The sequence below is a fragment of the Chlamydotis macqueenii genome, chromosome 24 (genome assembly GCF_036417535.1).
Source record: "Chlamydotis macqueenii isolate bChlMac1 chromosome 24, bChlMac1.mat, whole genome shotgun sequence".
Lineage (NCBI taxonomy): Eukaryota > Metazoa > Chordata > Aves > Otidiformes > Otididae > Chlamydotis > Chlamydotis macqueenii.
The window spans coordinates 6,489,524-6,507,197 of record NC_141579.1 but is presented as its reverse complement, the minus strand read 5'-3'; the positions used below and the strand labels follow the sequence as shown (position 1 = coordinate 6,507,197).

Genomic DNA, 17,674 nt, shown 5'->3' with positions numbered 1-17,674 from the left:
GCGGGGAATGCTCGGGCGCGGGCCCGAGTCGCCGATTTTTCGGAGTCTTTCCCCAAATATGGTGCCTGGGCCAGAGTCCCGGTGCGCTGCGGGGCCGGCGCGCCCCGGGAGGGAGGGCTGGGGGGGGCGGCCCCCGCGCTGCGCTGACATCACTGTCCCAGCGCCTGGCTTTTAGCGCGGGGTCGGCCTCCCAACTGTGCAGTGCGCTGGCTCCCGCGCTCAGCATCGCCCCTCGCCTCCGTCAGAGCCGCTCGTAAGTCCCGCGGCGGGGGGAGAGGGCGGCGGGGAGGGCGCCCGGGGTGGGGGCGCCAGCCCCTGGCCGCAGGGTGCTGCTCCCCGGGATGGGGACCCCGTGCCTGGGGTGGCGACGTTGCTCCCGGATGGGGGGTTCCGCTCCTCCATTTGGGATGCTGCTCCGCGGGACGGCGATGCCGCTCCCTGGGCCTGGGATGCCGTGCCCTGGGAGCGGGATGCTGCTCCCTGGGCCTGGGATGCCGCTCCCTGGGATGGGGATGCCGCTCCCCGGATGAGGGGACGCGGCTCGCTGGGCTGGCGACGCCACCAGCAACGGGCACTGCCACGTGCGGTGAGGCTGGGGTCTGCGCGCAGCCCCTCTGTGCCTGCCCGGGCCGGGGCAGCGTGGAGCCGGCTGTGGCGGCGCTGGGTGTGCCTGGCGCTGCCCGGGATGGGGGCGCAGGCTGCCTGCGAGGCTCCCGGGGTACCCCTGTGTACCCCCCTGGGCTCGCGGGGACCCCGGCACGGCCGGCAGCAAGGGCACGGCTCCCACCGCCCGCCTGCGCTGCTCCCCAGCGCCAGGACCTGCTGCGCCGAGGCCGCCCCATGGCACCACGGCCACCCCACGGCACCACGGCCACGCTGCCTCAGCGGTGGCTGAGCGGGCAGGGGACGGGGAGGACGCTGCTCTCCTGCGCAGCCTGAGCTGGGGAGGGGGACAAGGCACCTCCGCCGGGACGGGAAGCATCTGTCTGTGGGGGGCACGGCCTCGCACCCACCTCCAAACGCGTCCGGACGGAGCCGGATGGCCGCTGCATGGCGAGGGAAGAGCCGGGAGGAGGGCATGTCCCCCTGCACCAAGGCGGGAGGTGGCCACCTCGGGGTGCTGGGGGGTCTCCCCGCGCAGAGGGAGAGCGTCTCCGCAGCCTGAGGGTCCCCATCCCGCCGGCAGGTCTCCCACCTGCCGCAGACATGGCGAACAAGGGCCCGGCGTACGGCATGAGCAGGGACGTGCAGTCCAAGATCGAGAAGAAGTACGACGACGAGCTGGAGGACCGGCTGGTGGAGTGGATCGTGGCGCAGTGCGGGGCCGCGGTGGGTCGTCCCGAGCGGGGCCGCCTGGGCTTCCAGGTCTGGCTGAAGAACGGCATCGTAAGTGGGGGGCCGGGCGGCGGGGAGCTCCGCAGGCGGCGGCGTGCGCGGCACGGCGCGGCGCGGCGAGCCCGGCCTCTGCTCTCCGGCAGGTCCTCAGCAGGCTGGTGAACAGCCTCTACCCCGACGGCTCCAAGCCCGTCAAGATCCCCGACACGCCCCCCACCATGGTCTTCAAGCAGATGGAGCAGATCGCCCAGTTCCTCAAGGCGGCCGAGGACTACGGCGTGGTCAAGACCGACGTCTTCCAGACCGTCGACCTCTTTGAAGGTGCGGGCTGGGGGGCGGCCGGGCCGGGGGGGGTGCTGGGGCCGCCGCGCCGCGCCCGTCCTCACGCCCCTCTGTCCCCCGGCAGCCAAGGACATGGCGGCGGTGCAGAGGACGCTGATGGCCCTGGGGAGCCTGGCGGTCACCAAGAACGACGGCAACTACCACGGGGACCCCAACTGGTTCATGAAGTAAGTGCGGGGGGGGGGGCGGGCTCTTCCCGGCACGCAGGGCTGCGGGGTGCCGAGCTTTCGGCCGGGAAGGGAGGGTGGGACGGGGCACCCGGGCGCAGCGAGTCCGGGCAGCCGCGGGGCGCCGGCGCCGCATGGCCTGTCCCTCCGCGCCGCAGGAAAGCGCAGGAGCACAAGCGGGAGTTCACCGAGAGCCAGCTGAAGGAGGGCAAGAACGTCATCGGCCTACAGATGGGGACCAACAAGGGGGCGTCACAGGCGGGGATGAGCTACGGCCGGCCCCGGCAGATCATCAGCTAGGCAGCCCCCCTCGCCGCCCCCAGCCCCAGCCGGGACCTCCGTCTTCGCTCCCCCCGGCCCCGCGCGCCGCAGCGGCCGCCACCGCCCCTCACCGATTGGTATTTATTGAAAAGGAAACGCCAGCCAGCCCAAACCGCCCTCCAGCGCAACCAACGGCCGCGCGCGCCCCGCCACCGCCCTCGCGCGCGGCCACGCGCCCGGCCTCGCCGACGCCGGGGCGGCCCTCCACGCTCGCGCCGCGCCCCGGGCGGCCACTCCCCGCCGGCCTCGCACGCTCCCGCCGCGCCCCCGCGAGCCCCGCCGCCAGCCGGTCCTGCCCACGCCGCGCCGCGCTCGCCGGCACCCACGGGTGCCCCACCGCCCTCCTCCCCGGGACGGCGGGCGGGAAGGGCGCGCGCCCCAGCCCCCGGAGCCGCCCTGCCTGCCCGCAGCCCCGCGCCACCGCCGCAGAGATCCTTGCGAACGGGGAGAAAAGAAAATTGGCCTCGGTTTTGTACTTGGTTTTTGCCAAAATTAAAAGGTTATTCATCCAGCGCAGCCTGACGAGGTTTCCTCCCGCCCGCCGCCTCGCCCCGGGCCAGCGGTGCCGGGAGAGCCGAAGCCGTCGCTCCGTAAAAGCCGCTCGGGTCGCCCGGGCTGCGTCTGCTCCCAGCCTGGGAAAAGCAGAGCCGGGGACGCGGCCCCGCTTACGCCCTCTCCCCGGGAGCGCGGCTCGGAGGGGTGCGGGTGGCCACCAGCAGCCCCAGCGCCCCGTCCCGGTGTCCCCGTGGCCCCCGGGGTTGGGAGGCGCCGGGTGACTCAGGCTTCCGCAGCCAGGGGAGTGACAGAGGAGGGAGAGGAGGGTTTTTAAGACTTTATTTGGAAAGCTACACAAAAGGGCTCTGCCGATTAGAAAAACAAACCCCAGCTTTAAAAAAATAAACCGCTGAACCCACAGACACGTAAACAAGCCAGCCCCGCTCGCCGACGAGCCACTGCCAGCGCAACTCGGCCTCCCCTTCCCGGCCCAAAGCCGGCAGCGCCCACGGCCGCGGCCCCCTCGCGCACGGGGCGCGAACGCCGGCCCGGCGAGCAGCGGGGAGGCAGACCGGGGACGCAGCGAGCTCGCGCTGCCACGGTCCCTGCCGCCGGCACTGCGTCCGCGCCCGCCGCGGCGGGACAGCCCTGTCCCGCCCCCGCGCAGGACGGCGACAACGCCCTGCCGCCTTCCGCCCCGCAGCCGCGCGGCTGCTGGGCAGCAGCAGGAGAGAGGCGACGGCGGGGTCAAAGCGCAGGGGACAGGGAGCAAGCGCTGGCTGGAGAGGGGCAGAACGACTCCGCACCTCGAAGCTGGGCCGAACTGGGGGGTACCGGCCAGCTCCCAGCCCAGCGGGCGGGCGACGACAGCGCTGCCGGGTCCCTGCCTGCAGAGGCAGCTGCCAGGGGCCCTGCCGTGTTTTCCAGGCTCGCTCTGCAGAAACTGGGGACAAAGTGACGCTTCTTCCCCGTGCCACGAGGCCGTGGCGTGCAGGGGGCTCTGTGCGTGGCTCCGCCACGCGCTCAGGAGACGTCGGCGCGGGGCCTCGCTCATCGGCGCGGGGCCTTGCTCCACGCGCACAGGGAAGCCCCGCGCGCCGCTGCAGGGCCCGCTCCCTTAGGAACGGGTTTAAGGCTTGCTTTGTTTTCCAGAGTGAGGGAAAGGGACGCTCCCCTTCCGCCGCCAGCACTCTTTCTCCTTGTTTCCGAGCCGCTTCCCACAGCGCCTTCCGCAGGACGCAGCGGCCACGGTCCCGGCGGCTCGGGAAGCCTCTGCCGCCCGACGTACCGAGAGGGTGCAGCCGAAAGCCCCGGCCCCAGCTAGCACGCCTGCTGCTCCCTGTCCTCCAAGAGGAGCTCGGCCGTCGCCTCCCGGCCAAGGTACCCCGCTCCGGCGGGCGCTGCCTCGCGGAAGCTCGCGGCTCTGCCGCTGCTGGGAAGCTTGGGGTGCGTGGGAGTCCAGGACCCCTCCTCCCCCTCGTCCTCCCGGCCGGGCTGCGGCTGCTCAGACTCCACCTCGACGTCGTCGGCGTCCTTCTCGCGGTAGAGCGGCACCGACTCCATCTCCAGGCCGTTCTCCAGGGCTCTGCGCTTGCCTCCCTCCCGGTACCACCTGCAGGCGGTGGGGCCGTGGCAGGTCACGTCCAGCCCCACGTTGTTCCTGCTCAGGCACACCTCCAGCATGTAGTAGAAAGTCCAGAACACGGCAAAGCATCCCAACAGCAGGAGGGTCTGCGGAGGAGGAAGGCCCTTGAGAAACGAAGCCCCCAGCCACCCCGGAGCCCCGCCGCCGCGCAGCGGAAAGGGCATGGCGCCAGGAGGGTCAGCCCCCGCCGGCTCTCGCTCCTCCAGCCCGTCCCGCAGACGAAGGGGTCTCCCCGCTCGGCGCCAGCTCACCTTGAGGGTGTTGGCCGTGATCGCATAGCGCTGCTCCTCCGGGATCTCCAGCCCCGGCGGGCAGGGCAGGGAGAAATCGCTGCTCAGGTACCGCCCGCTCATGGCCTCCTCCAGCAGCCTGCGGGACAGAGGCGCCCCGTCAGGGTCTCGCGGGCAGGGCTGCTCCAGGAAGGGCCCCAAAAGCCCCCAAAGGGTCCGCAGCGCCTCTTCCACCAGCCGGGGTCACCTCCCGGGTCAGAGCCAGCCGGCAGAGCTGCTCTGCACGGCCCAGGGCTCCCCTGCGCGGTGTATGGGGGGCAGCCCCAGCGCCCCGTGCCAGGGCCACGCTGCAGCCTCACCCTGCCGCGCACCTCGCAGCAACACCGCTCCAGCCGAGCAGCCCCTGCTCGGACTTCGGATAACGCCCCTCAGCCCTCCACCTCCAGTCTCCCCGCCGGGACGGGGCTGCGGCGTCCTACCTCTGCCGTTCCTTCATCTCTGCCGGGGACCAGGAGGAGCCGTACAGGGTCAGCTGCCACTGCTTCAAGGCCCCAGGCCTCAGGCTCTCATCTCCTGGTGAAGAAACGGGTTGGAGCAGCTGGGAACGGAGCTAACCCACGCCCGCCCAGGCGCTGGGCTGGCAGCTCCCCGGGACGCGGCGCCGAGCGGCCGCCGCCGCCCCGTGAAGGAACCCCCAGAGGGCAGGCCTCACCGATGTCCCTGACGACCAGTCTGTACGTGCCCTGCGCCTCCTCGCCCCAGCACCGCACCGTGGAGAAGGTCCAGTCAGCAAAGCCGTTGGGGTCCCTGCCAAAGGGCGAGGAGAAAAGGCCCATGAGAGGGTAACGCCGCCAAGACACGCGGCTGGGCACGGCCCCGTCCCCCTGCGTGCTTACGAGTCCATGCTCCGGGTGGTGCCTATCAGGGACACCATGCCGCTGGGGCAGAGGAGCCGGATCTCCAGGTTGCCGCGGCGGGGGTGGGTTATGGTGACGGTGACGGCCACGTGCTCCAGCGTTCTCATGCCGGAGAGCTCCAGGTCGGCGGCGGTGACTGGGAAAGGGAAGGGGAGCACAGGGTAAGGTGTCCCGGCGCGCTCCCTCCCGGGGACCCCATGTGGCACTTGGGCTGCTTGCCACGGGCCAGGGGCTGGCGGGTCCTCCCGGACCAGAGGCGCGGGAGGCGGCTGGCACCGCTGTCCTCGGCCCGCAGCTCTGCCCTTTGTCCTGCCTGGGTTCAGCCAGGAGGGAAAGGCTGCTGAGAAAGGGGTCAGGAGGAGGTGGTGATGAAGGAGGGGTGAAAGGCAACGGCGTGGCAGTGGGAAAGCTGACTCCTGGGCATCCCAGAGCAGGAGGATGGCAGGAACCCACGCTCGCAGGGAGGGGGCCCAGGGACGCCTCCCTGCCCTCTCCTTCAGCAGCCGCCTCCTGCCTGCAGCCGAACTCGCACCTCACGCGCGGGGCCCGGCTGCTGCCTACGCCACTCGCGCCACTGCCCCGCGGGCTTCCCGACAGCCAGCTCGCCCCCGGCCCCGACCCAGGGCTCGCGGGTTCAGGAGCCCACCCAGAGCGCTTTGCGGTGAAATAACGCCTCGTGCTCCATCAAACCCTGCCTGCCCGGGATCTGCGCCAGCTTCGGGCAGCCCGGGAGGCTGCTCTGCACCCAGAGCCACGCAGGAGAGAGAGGGCTGGGGCGGGATGGGAAGCCTGGTGTCCGTCTCAAACCCTTCGCAGCTCCACAGGCGCTCGCCGCCCCGCAGCTGCTAATTATAGCCCAGGAAACCCCGGCGCGCTCCAGAGCGGATCCCAGCCCGCGGCTCGGCCTCCTCCCAGCCCCGGCCAGGCGGCAGGCGGCTGCTCCCCAATATCTAAGCGGGGCGGCGGGCGCACCCCAGAGCCGGGCAGGCTGCAGGCTCCCGGGGCCGCGGGGGGAAAGGGCTGACTCCCAGCCAGCCCGCGGTTCCTGGGGGACAGCAGGCCCCACGTCCTCTGCGTCTACCTCTCCAAAGCGGCTTTTTTCCACCTCTCCCAAGCTCTGCCTGCTGCCCAGCCTGCAGCTCACAGCTCCTTTTAGGGCAGAAGGAGCTGCCTGACCCCCGCCCTCTCCTCAGAGGCAGAGAGGGGCCAACCCCGCTGCCAGCCCGCGGAGCGGGGTGTCACCGCTGTCCCTCCGGGGCTCTGCGGCGCTGGTACCTGCGTGCTGTGGAGCCGGACCAGCCCAGCCGAGCAGGGACAGGAGAGGGGGAGAGCCTGCGCCCAGTGCCTGCCCGGCATCTCCTCGGCCTGCACCGAGGAAGGGAGGGACGGGAGCACCCGCAAAGGGGGTGCTGGCCTGCCGAGCTCCAAACTCTTTCCAGGGGCCCTGCGGCCTGGGGAAGAGCCTCTGGGTGCTGCCAACCCCCAGCACCTCAGGAGCTGCAGCTGGGGCAGCGAGGGGCGCAGGGCCAGGCCCCCTGCGGAGCCAGACCCTGCCTGGGGCCGAGCTCTCCTTCCCACTGGTAGCCGCCGGAGCAGTGCCTTGTTTATGTGGACAGAGGCTGGCCAAGTCGGGAGCTGAGCATTCCCTAAAATGGTCAAAGCCAGAGGAGCAGGTCTGGCTGCTGCCCAGCCTGGCCGTGCTCGCTCATGCCTGTCTGGCTCCTCAAGGACATCAATCTGCGGGAGGGAGTTATGGGGAGGGGACCGCATCCACAGACAGAGGTCCCCCGGGGAAGGGCAGCGGAAGGAGAGAGGAAAAAGCCCGGGCCGCCCGACGCTTAACCCCTCTGTGGCCGCGCAGAGCCCAGGGCTTGTCCGGCCAGGCTGTCAGCACGCGCCCCGTGCCAGCGGGATCGGGCTGGATCCCTGGCCTCGGTGCGCGTGAGCACGTGCTCTCACGTGGCACACCTCCTCTTACCGTTCCAGGCGACCTCCAGCTCCTGCGGGAGTAACGGGATGCTCCTGCCCTCCCTCAGCACGGGGCTCACGTAGGAGGCGAGGTACGGCACGGACTCCCAGATCTGTCAGGGGAAAGGCGAGAGGATTCAGCACGAGGTCGCACCCTCCCTGCACGTCCACCTCTCCATCTCCCACCGCTCTCGCACGCCGCTCCTGCCCGCAGCACAGCCGGTGCGTGTGGAGCGGGGCAAGGCCAAAGGGCCTCTCCCGACGCTGCTGTGGGGCATGCAAAGCCAGGCAGCACGCGGGAGCGCCGCGGGGCTGGAAAGGAGGGCCCGCGTGCCCAGGAGAGGAAGGGAAGCGGCTGCCTGCAGGTCAGAGGGGCTGATGGAGACTCTGGGTCTCTGTCTCTGCCACCAGCTGAGTGGCTGCGAGCGGTTACTTGAAGCCATTACGTTTCAACCCCAGGCGCAGCGGGGCAGGAAACGCGGCAGAACCCAACGCCCCGCAGGAAGAGCCCTGCAGGGACGTGCCCTGGTCTCCGTGCGACTGGAGGCACGGGGAGAAACATGGAGACGCCCCTGCCTGCTCTGAGCACACCGCACCCTCGACAACCACAGCGGCCCCCGACGCTGCCAGCTGAGAGCACCCCGTTTCCTCGGGGTCCAACGCCCTCGGTGGAGCCAGCTGCGCGGGGAGGAAGGTGCAGGGGCCGCTGTGGAGCTCCCCAAGCCATCAATCAGCGCTGTCGTCCCCCACCAGCGGCAGCTCTCGCCCATGGCTATATATAGTGCTGCGAGCGCAGCAGCCCGGTGCAGGTTTCGGGCATTGCCGAAAGCCTCATGACTTCATACCAAAAGCAGCCCTATAGCGAGGGCCGGCAGGACGGCGGCCAAAGCGCCAGCGGTGCCACCCCACAGCGCTGCCAGGGCAGGACCTGTCCCAGCCACCGCCACCGCGCTGGCCCTGCTCTGCCTGCGCCCGGGACGGGAGGGGAGATACCTTGGCAGCGTTCACCAGCCTCCAGGCGTTCAGCAAGCCGAAGCCGTGCTGATGGCTGTGGCTGAAGCCAGCCTGGTTGACGTCCCACCTGGCGTGACGGTCCTCGTACTGAAAAGAAACGCGGGGCGCTCTTGTTAGCCCTGCGAACCCAGAGCGAAGGGGAGCAGGCCCGAAGGGAAGGAGGCTCAGGAACGTCCCGCGCAGCCGGGAAGCAAACCCACATGGCCTTATTAGAAAGAAACAGGTTGACCTTTGTTTGAAACAAGTCCCGGGACAAACAGGCTTCCCAGCTCCTCAGAAAGGAAATGGAGCAGCACGAAAGGGCACGAATGCCTCCGCTCTGAAACATCCCAGCTGCTCCGCGCTCCCTGCCGCCCAAGGCACAGCCCGCGGAACGGCACAAGCCTGGGGGAGAAGGAACCACGTCCTTTAAATCAACAAGAGCGGGGCCGGGACAGATCTGGGTCCCATCACTTATCGGGCTGTAGTGCTGCGGCAACGCTGGCGGGCAGTTGTGGAAAACGCTGCCCTGTGCCAAAGCCAGCACAGCACGAGCCGGACACGGAGCCCAGCTCCCCAGAGGGGTGCGGAGGAAGCCCTGTTCCTGAGCCGAATCGGGCCAGCCCTTCAGCTGGGCCAGCCGCAGCGCACGCACACACGCTTCTCCTGGAAGACCCGTACGGTGGCAGATGGAGGCATTCCTGGGGCAAACACCCCATTTATTACCGTGACAGAGGAAAGGGCCTCGGCCACATTCCTCGGAGGAACAAGGGGCGAGGGAAAAACACCACCCCTTTGCCAGGAGCCAGACAACTGCCAGATTCATAGAGGGGCAGGCAGGCAGAAACCAAGATGCACAGAGCAGGACGTCGGCCACCCTGCAGCAGCCCTGAAGGGCGGCAGCGGGAGGAAGGCCACTCACCTTGGTGGCGGTGAAGACAATGATGTGCTGGACGTCTCGCCAGGTGAGGCACGGCCGCACCTGCAGCATTAGCGCGATCATCCCGGCTGCGAGAGGGGCGGCGGCTGACGTCCCCGTGTGGCCCTCCGTGCAGCCCGTGCCCTTCTGCAAATCCCAGTCCGTGGTCACCTTCCGGGAAAGAGAAGAGACGCCTCCTGTCAGGTTGGCCGTGCTGGGGTGGCTGGGAGCAGCACTGGAGCAAACGAGCACGCAGCCACCCCGTGCCCTCGCCACCCCGGCTCCGCTGGCAGCCCACGCTCAGCCCGTGACACGACGGTTGGCAAGGGACGCAGGACAGCGTGCCCCCTACACTACGCAAAGGGTGCGAGAGCCGGGGGCCCTGGGGCTCCCCACCACACAGCCACGCCCCAGCAGTGCCCCAGCACAACAGGCAGGGACACCTGCAGCGCTCACGTAATTTCTGCGGCTCTACCACAAGCCCCATGAGGAGGAAAGGATCCCCCACGAGCCGGCTGGACGCAGGCTTGGAAATCGGGGAGGGAGAGGGGAGAAAAGACAGGGTCAGCAGCTCTCCTCCCCAGCAGGCTGGGTCCCCCCGGGCAGCCCGCTCCCCCAGCGCCGGGGGGTTGTTCTAAACCCCCCGCCTGCACCAACCTGCCCGTCTCCCTGCCGTCTCCTCTGCACGGGCAGCTCCCCGCCCCGACAGCAGGGAGGAATTTGCAGCACACGAGCTTTCTTTCTCTCTGTGGCTGCTGAGATCAGGCTGGGAGACAGGAAGGGCAGCCAGAGATCCCGTCACCCTCAGCCAAGAGCGGAACAACAAGAAGAGCGGGGCAGCAGCAGGGGGAGAGGGTCTGGGATTACGTGCTGAACAACTCGGAAACGTTTCCCAGGCGGTTCCCGGCCAGGACACAGGTACCCAGCAAAAACCAGTACGAGGTGGGAGGGACGACACCGCAGCTCCCCAGCTGAGAGCTGCTCTCTGGGGCGCTCTGGACACACAGAGCCTCGCTGCCCAAAATACCAGCCCAGAGGAGCTGCTGCTGCTCAGGAGCCGCGGCTCACAGGGGCCTAAGCGCTGCGAGGAGTCCCGGGACACTCTCGCTTCAGGGACAACAACAGCTGAGACGCAACGAGTGCAGTTTCTTTCGGAGAGGGAGAGAGGGGAAGTGGGCCTGAAATGAGCAGCTCTGGGGGAAACTCAGGGTAGTTACAGTTTAGGACCCTCCTCATCTTCACTGCTGGCCAAAGCACGGCTCCAGCACGACCTGGGTCGTACCAGACTGTGCAGAGCACGTGGAGCCTCAAAGGAGGCGTCGGGAGCTTCCCAAATTCTGCCACCTCGCTGCAAACCGAAGGCATCCGTCTCCCTGCGCTCCCTGCGGGGAGACAGCCCGCGCTGCCAAAAGCTGTAGGTTTTGTCGCCTTCTGTGCTCGGCTCCGCAGCATTCTGCCAGCTGGGAACAGCTTCGGCTGGCGCTCGGACGCTGCACGTCCTACGAAGAGCGCCCCGAGCAGCACAGACTTTCAGTAGGAAACGCAGCTCGTGCCAGAAGCCGCATTAAATTCTTCCCAGTAAGGAAACCACACAAAGTTTATAGTCTGGTAGCAGAAAAAAAACCCAGCGGACGGCTGCGGAGAAGTTAACTCTGACACCGCTGAAGCACAAAGGGCATTTAGGAGCAGACTATCCCCCAGAAAAAGGGGGGTGAAAGTTGGAACGTGCCAGGGCTGGGGAAAGGCGTGAGCGCGGCGCCGCAAAGGAAGAGGACGGCTCTCTGGCACCTGGCACAGCGAGGCTGCGCGTGCCATCCCGTCCTGGCTCCCCGGCGGGAGCCCGGCGCCCGCGTTAACGTCCCGCAAGGGCAGGGTTTGAAACGCGGGGGGGTTTCAGACCTTCAAAGCGCTCTCACCAGCAGCAGGCTCGGGGGAAGCTGGACACAAACCCAAAACTCCGTAACTGCTGGTGAAAGTGCAGCAGAGCCCCTGCTTGGCTGCTGCTTCCTTTTTTCCGAACATCAGTAGTTTCCAAAACAGCTTGGGACAAGTGAAGTTATTTCTGCAAGGAAAAATTAGCTCCATGCTGGGTTTTACTCTCCCTGCTGCAGGAGTGGAGCCGCTGCTCCAGGCAGACTGTGCCGAGCTGTAGTTCCGCACGGATTCGTGGCCTGGCTCTGGACCGCCGGAGGAGCTCGCTGAGTCCCAGCCAGGCGGCTGAGGAACCCCGGCTCTCCCAGTTCCCCCGGTTTACCCAGCATGCGGGAAAGCCGGTTTGGCAAGCCTGGATTCGGCTCCTCCTCGGCCGGCACAGAGACACAGCCGCGCTCACAGGGACCGTCCCCTGCGCGTCAGCCCCCCGAGACCCCCGAGCGCACGCTGCTGGGGCTGATCTGCCACCGCGACCTCGCTGCCGCCTCGGCTGTTCCCAGGCTGTGCCTTTGGGAACTGCCCGTCCTGATGGGAGATCCTCCCGGTGCCCGCCAAGCCGGGGACAACCCAGCCCCAAAGAGTCAGGCCTGGGAGCCAGTGACGTCGAACCCAAAGCCCCAGGGTGGCTCGGGCCCTGCAGTCCCCGCTGGCACCGCAGGACGGGAACGGGTCAGCCCGGCAGCCCCCCGAGCGCACCAGCGCCACGGGAGGAACAGGCCGGGTCAGGCCTGGGGCTGGGGAAAACAGTCCCGGCTGCTTGGCTTGGGCAAAAAGGACATTTTGTCAACAAGAAGTCATTTTTTGGCAAAAAAAACGAAAAGCTGATAAAAATATTCTGAAAGATTCAGCTGGGAGAGGCACACGTGCCAGAACAGAGAAGGAGCTGTGGCCAAGGAGTTTAAAGAGCCCGATGCTGCTCCCAGCCCTCTGTGCTCCTGCACCCCTTCAGGGCAGAAGCGAGGGGGGCTGACCTAGACGAAAAGCACCCTCGCTCCCTGCCCCACAGAGGAACCCAGCTGCCAGACGAAGGAGGATGCGTGGCAAACAGAGGGGACGGAGCTTCGTCCCTTCTCCGCCCCGGGCTGTCCCAGCCCCGCGCCTCGCGTGGTACTCACGATGCTCCTCATCATCTTGTCCCCGCCGCTGAAGGTCACCGCCAACATGGAGGCACATTCCTCGGCGTAGAACGGCATGGAGCCGGTCTCGTCCACCGCGCCTGGGAAAAAGGAAGAGGCATCGACCTTTCTCTTCTAACGCACAGGACGGGAGTGCTGCACCTCAGGTCGCTCCCTCAACGCGGCAGCGCGTCTGTCACAGCCCCAGCGACCCAGGCCGGAGCGCGGGCAGGGATTTCTTTGGGCTCCTCTTGCTCTGCAGGTCACAAGCAGACCGCAGGCTCGAGGGCCGAAGTGCAGCGCACCTCTACACGCTGTCACGCTCGCCCCCAGAGGAAAGACGCTTCCCCACGGATTCCCACTATCCAGGCACCTTCCAGCTGGGCAGGTTTGGGGCTTTTGGGATGATCTCCTTTTTCCACGCTGGGCAGGAACGAGACAGAAGACCCAGGCACTCACCTATCGTGACAGTGTAGATGGAGTTGGCGTAACCATCGTAGTTGCAGTTGTCGCTGTGTTGCCCGCCGTTGCCGCTGGCCACCACGAAAATGCTCCCAAAGCCCCTGCGGCCCGCTATCACGCCGTGCTGCAGGGCGGCCTGCGGAGAAGGAACCGTCGCTGGTCAGGGCACGCAGGCAGGTGCCCCCTTCCCCGCTGACCCCAGAGGGTTGCTGCTGGCCGCCACGCGTGGCTGGAAACCCACTCTCCTCCTCCGCCCTCCCTTCAGCAGGTGGGGGCGCTGGCCAGAAAGCCCTCCAGCCGCCCTGCTGCGGTAAAGCCAGCTTTGCTCGTGCTCTGCGTCCCAGAGCTTGCTACAGCTGGCTCTGCGTGCAGGAAGAGAACAAATTAACTTGCGGAACTGGAAACCATTTGTCATTGCGAGCCGATAGCTTGGTTGTCAGCGTTGCTCCGAACAGCACAGCAACTGCTAGCTTGCGGTTAGAAAAGTACAGCAAGAGGCTGCCAAGCAAAAGAGAACTCAAGCAGAAGCACATCCCAGGAGCCACGCCGTGCCAGTTTTGGGGCCCCTCGGCGACCCCTCGCCGTGGCACCTGGGTGGCGGGAGCCAGGCGCAGGCAGTGGCTGTGTTTGGCAGCGGCTCTGCAGCATGGGCACCGCGAGCACGCCGTAACGGCCTGGGAAGGGGCTTCAGCTCCAGCACCTCCCTGCGCTGCCGTCCCACTGAGAGCGAACGCAGCCGTCGCCCCCGCCCCTGATCACTCCTGGCATCTGCAGGCACGCTCCCCGCCTCGAGAACCACCCCTAGCCCTGGGAATGCCTGGTTCCTGAGCACAGAGCGTCCCTTGGGTTGCAAAAGCTGTCAGAATAACACCACAGGTTGTGAAAGAGCCTTTTCCTGCTGGAACAGCCTGGCCTCGGAAAGCTCAGCTAGCGCTGCCTGAGCGCTGCCCTCCCGCAGCCACGTCACCTCTCCCCGCCACGGGGTAACTTGCAACACCGCTGGCAGCGATGGAAGCAAACAAACGCGCGCTGTGCCACAGCAACGCCCCAGCTCCCGGCCTGTCCAGGCAGGCAGAAACCACAGGCACGGCAGGGCCGGCCCAGGGGCACCTGGGCTGCTGGGACTGGTTTTTACCTTTCCCAGTTGATGGGGTCCATCCACGGTTTTCCCATCGTCATCCGGACCCCAGCTGCAAAGAGAGACACCAGGAAGCGACAGCCCCAGGAGCTGAGACAGCAGCTCTTCCTGTCGTTGCAGCGAGCTACCAGCAGCCACCAGTTACTCCCAGCGCCAGGACTGGGATCGGGGAGCGCTGTACTTTCCCATCTGTCAGGCTGGCCCCTCACGGCCGGGATATCGCTGTTGTATTTGCCCTGTGCCCCTGGGTCGGATTCCAGCGGATGAAAGGTTGGATTTTATTGAACAACCAGCTTCTCACACATTCCAGTCCCGGTCACACGGCTCCGGCTCGGCCAGCCCGTGGGACGCACTGCAGCAGCGCTCCGCCACAGGCTGGGACCCCGTCCCCGGGCGGAGCAGGGCCCGGGGCCCTTCGCTGGGTGTGGCGTGGCCCGGCGCGGGGTCCCCGGGGGCTCACCTGCAGCTGTAGATGTCGTTGATCTGATAGTGCTTGTTGAAGGCGACGGCCTCCATGCTGTCGGTGAGGGGCCCGTCCAGCACTCGGATGCCTGTAGGACGAAGGACAACGAAACGTGACGCGCGGGGATCAAAGCAAACTGTGCAAACGCTGCCAACCAATTCCTTGGGAGGTTCACACCAGGGACGCTCCTCCAGCCCGACGGAACCAGGTCTCCCGGAGCTGTGACCCTGCAGGTCTGTCCGCAGCGGCTAGATGCGCGTGAGGGGTTGCAGGTGCGCCCTCAGGCACAGCTCCACGCCCTCGGCTGGACACGGCTTTTCTGCTAAGAAAAAGCTGCCAGAAGCGAGCTGGTGACGGGGACAGCACATCCAACACCAGCTGGGCTCACTCCTGCGCCCGCCTACCCAGAGCGCTGCTCCCAGGGGCTTCCCCCCCTCAACGATCCCGCTGCTGCCCAGGCCTGGAGCGATTCCTTCCCCTGGGAAGTGGCCAAGCAGCCAGCCGTCGCGTCGCTCCGGGACGGACGGCACGCTTGCCTGCCGAGGGAAGGGCTGCAGAGCCGCAGGACGCCCCAGCTCCTGCGCTCAGGCCAGGAGGGCGAGGCCAGCTCTCCAGCAAAGCCGAGGAAGGCCAAATGCCGCGTTTTCCAGCGACCCAAGCACCGATAATTACAGTTCTGCGCCGCAGCCGAGGCCGGCGAAGGATGTTACGAACGGCAAGCAGGCAGGCGGCTCAACGAGGCCATTTGCAACCAGCGCGCCGCCCACCCGCCTCGGCTCCCGCCTCACACAGCACGCGCGGCCTTTCGCTGCCGCATCTGAGCCTCCCCCATGGAGGAGCCGGGCAACCCAAAAGCTCTCAGGCTGGGCAGGCAGCGTGCCGGGAGCGCTCTAGAAAAGCCGGCGCAGCACGCAGCGATGTGGCAGACGCCGGTTCCTCCCTCCGACAGGCCCGGCAAGGCGGCGGGTGACTCAGAGCCGCTTCGGCCACGCCACCCCTCCCAGAATCGGCGCTGAGGCAAGGCAGGAGCCGTACCTGCGATGCGGCTCCCGTAGGCAACTCCCACCGTGCAGAAGCTGTTGTTTGGCACAGCAGCGATCTCCCCGGCGCAGCGGGTCCCGTGGTGGTTGCCGTTCTCCTCGTCGGGGTGAGGCATGGGGTCGGGATCGTCGGAGTTCAAGTCGTAGCTGCCTTCCGGGCTCTGAAAAGAGACCCGCAGTCACGACTCAGGGCTCTGCCCTCCTCGCTTTGGGAAAAGCGGGGACTGAAGAGCCATGCGGGCTGAAACGCAGCCTGGAAGTCAAGGGAACTCAGAGGCCGCTTCCACGCAGGGCTGCAGCTCAACACTGCTATCTGCTGCCGCGGGAAAGGGCCCAGCAGAGGCAGCTTTGCCAGCTGCTGAGGCCCAGAGGGAGGCCAGCTCTCACATCTGAGGCAGTACAAAGGCCGGGAACCCCGCGACTTGGGTGCAAAATCTCCCGGGGAAAGGTCTGCTGCTGGCACTTTGCACCCTGGCCGAGCCCGGGGGGACAGCGCGGGCCACGCTCCGCCCGCAGCCGAGCCCTCGCACGCTCACGCCGCGAAGCCGGCACTCACGTAATTCGGCTGTATGTCCTTGATGGTGTGCTCCACGCCGTCGTCCACCACCACCACCGTCACACCGCGCCCCGTCACGTTCCGCTCCCAGACGCCCGTGACGTTGATGTCCTTCCCGGGGCTCTTGCGGTTGTTCTACGCACCAGGGAGGACGGCCAGGGGAGAGGAAAAGCAGAGGAGCGGGTCAGCTGTGAGGAAAGGGGCTCCCGGGCATTTTGGGCACGCTGGTCGTGATGTGAGGGCCAGGGCCAGGCTGGGAGCGCAGGGAGGAGTCGCAGGACAGCCGCGGGAGAGTTGTTTCAGGCAGACAGCGAGCAACAGTCGCTCCAGCCACGAAGCGGAGTGCCCAGCGCTGCAGGGCTGACACCGTGCTCCGGCCAAAACCCCTCCGCCCACCCCAGCGCCGCCGGCACGGGGCCAGCCGCGCAAGCTGCCTTCTCCCGACACCGCGGCGAGCAGGGCGAGCTCTCGGCGTGCTTCCTCCCCGCCGCGAGGACGGAAAGCGGCCATTTCGCTGCCACGCGACGGCGCGCTTGCGGCCACAAACAGCCCGAGCCAGCGCAACGGCCGCCAGAAAACCACTCACCAGGTGCCACTGCTGGGGATATTTGGGATCGTTAAAGTGCAGGCTGCGCTTGGAGCGTTTCAGAAGCTTCTGTTCCGAGTGCCACCGCACGCTGTCGTGCTGTGCAAACAAAGTGTCCACAGACCTCCTTATTGCTTCGGGTTGGCCCGCCGCGCGGCCGTCGGGCTGGTAGGCGAAGAGGTAATGGCCCTTGAGCTCCCCGACGCGGCCCATGTTCGCCAGCCCCGCGGCCCGGGCCAGCTCCTCCGCCCGCTGCTCCAGCTCCTCGTCGGGCCCGTCCAAGCTGACGGCCCACGTTAGCCGGCCGTGCCGGGCGTCAGCGCGTTCCCCGCCGCAGGCCAAGCCGTCGGACGACGCGAAGGGGATCCAGGCGGCGCTGAGCCAAAGGCACGTGCGGATGCAGAGCGCGGCCTCCATCCCCGCGCTCCATAGCGGCGCGCTGCGCTTCCAATGCGGCATCAGACAGGCGGGCTGCGGGCAGCGGGGCGGGAAACCGGTGAGAAGTTCCTCCAAGCCGGGACGGGGCGGCGGCGGCCTCGCCTGACGGTCCCACGGGGCCCCACCCGGGGCCTGCCACCAGCCCCCCCCCGGCGCAGCGACACCCCCTTCCAGGGAATCCCCGGCTCCTTCCCAGCGGGATCCATCCGGAGGGAACGGATGCAGAGCGCGCCCGCCGCAGACCCCCAGAACGGGGCGGCTTCCTCCTCGGGGCTGCGGAAACCCCCGCCGCGCCCAACGCCGGGAGCCCCACCGAGCCGGCTCGTCCCCGCGGGGCCGGGCCCGCCGCGCCCCCGCCCCGCCCCGCCCCGCCGCCCGGGCCCGGTGGGTCACTGGCAGCGGCCCCGCCCCGTCCCGTCCCGTCCCGATCCCCCTTCGCTGCCCGCCCCGGCCCCCGTCCCGCCCGGCGCTCACCGGGCCCGGGCCGCCGCCGCAGCCGGATGCCGCGGCCGCTGACAGCAGCGTCACATCCCCCGGCGGCGGCGGCGGCGAGACCTCCCCTCCGCCAGGGCGGCGCCCGCGGGCCGGAGGCGCCGCTCTGCGCCGCGGGGG

The 17,674-nt window shown here is 68.1% G+C and overlaps 2 protein-coding genes across 2 annotated transcripts; one reads left to right on the top strand and one right to left on the bottom strand.

Moving 5' to 3' along the window:
• The first annotated feature begins 99 nt into the window (after positions 1-99).
• TAGLN (transgelin) lies at positions 100-2,676 on the top strand. Its single transcript, XM_086766126.1, has 5 exons — positions 100-253; positions 1,187-1,386; positions 1,479-1,656; positions 1,742-1,844; positions 2,003-2,676. Exons 2-5 carry the CDS (start codon positions 1,207-1,209, stop codon positions 2,142-2,144), a joined length of 603 nt encoding a protein of 200 aa, XP_086622252.1. The 5' UTR covers positions 100-253; positions 1,187-1,206; the 3' UTR covers positions 2,145-2,676.
• Positions 2,677-2,982: 306 nt separating this feature from the next.
• On the bottom strand, positions 2,983-17,607 carry PCSK7 (proprotein convertase subtilisin/kexin type 7). Its single transcript, XM_086766124.1, has 16 exons — positions 17,537-17,607; positions 16,625-17,095; positions 16,039-16,173; positions 15,478-15,643; positions 14,440-14,530; positions 13,977-14,031; positions 12,839-12,977; positions 12,380-12,480; positions 9,336-9,503; positions 8,414-8,521; positions 7,431-7,533; positions 5,432-5,588; positions 5,248-5,342; positions 5,015-5,108; positions 4,557-4,674; positions 2,983-4,391 (listed from the first exon to the last, which is right to left on the bottom strand). The coding sequence occupies exons 2-16, from the start codon at positions 17,081-17,083 to the stop codon at positions 3,981-3,983; spliced, it is 2,400 nt and encodes a 799-aa protein (XP_086622250.1). The 5' UTR covers positions 17,084-17,095; positions 17,537-17,607; the 3' UTR covers positions 2,983-3,980.
• Between the last annotated feature and the right edge of the window lie 67 nt (positions 17,608-17,674).

What these genes read in the sequence shown, in the direction of transcription:
- TAGLN (XM_086766126.1), top strand. Translation starts at nt 1,207, where the DNA reads ATGGCGAACAAGGGCCCGGCGTACGGCATGAGCAGGGACGTGCAGTCC. An exon ending in TCTGGCTGAAGAACGGCATC is followed by an intron (nt 1,387 to 1,478) that starts GTAAGTGGGGGG and finishes GCTCTCCGGCAG; the next exon opens with GTCCTCAGCAGGCTGGTGAA. An exon ending in GACCCCAACTGGTTCATGAA is followed by an intron (nt 1,845 to 2,002) that starts GTAAGTGCGGGG and finishes TCCGCGCCGCAG; the next exon opens with GAAAGCGCAGGAGCACAAGC.
- PCSK7 (XM_086766124.1), bottom strand. Translation starts at nt 17,083, where the DNA reads ATGCCGCATTGGAAGCGCAGCGCGCCGCTATGGAGCGCGGGGATGGAG. An exon ending in ATCCCCAGCAGTGGCACCTG is followed by an intron (nt 16,174 to 16,624) that starts GTGAGTGGTTTT and finishes CCTGGTGCGTAG; the next exon opens with AACAACCGCAAGAGCCCCGG. An exon ending in CTACGGGAGCCGCATCGCAG is followed by an intron (nt 14,531 to 15,477) that starts GTACGGCTCCTG and finishes TTCGTCCTACAG; the next exon opens with GCATCCGAGTGCTGGACGGG.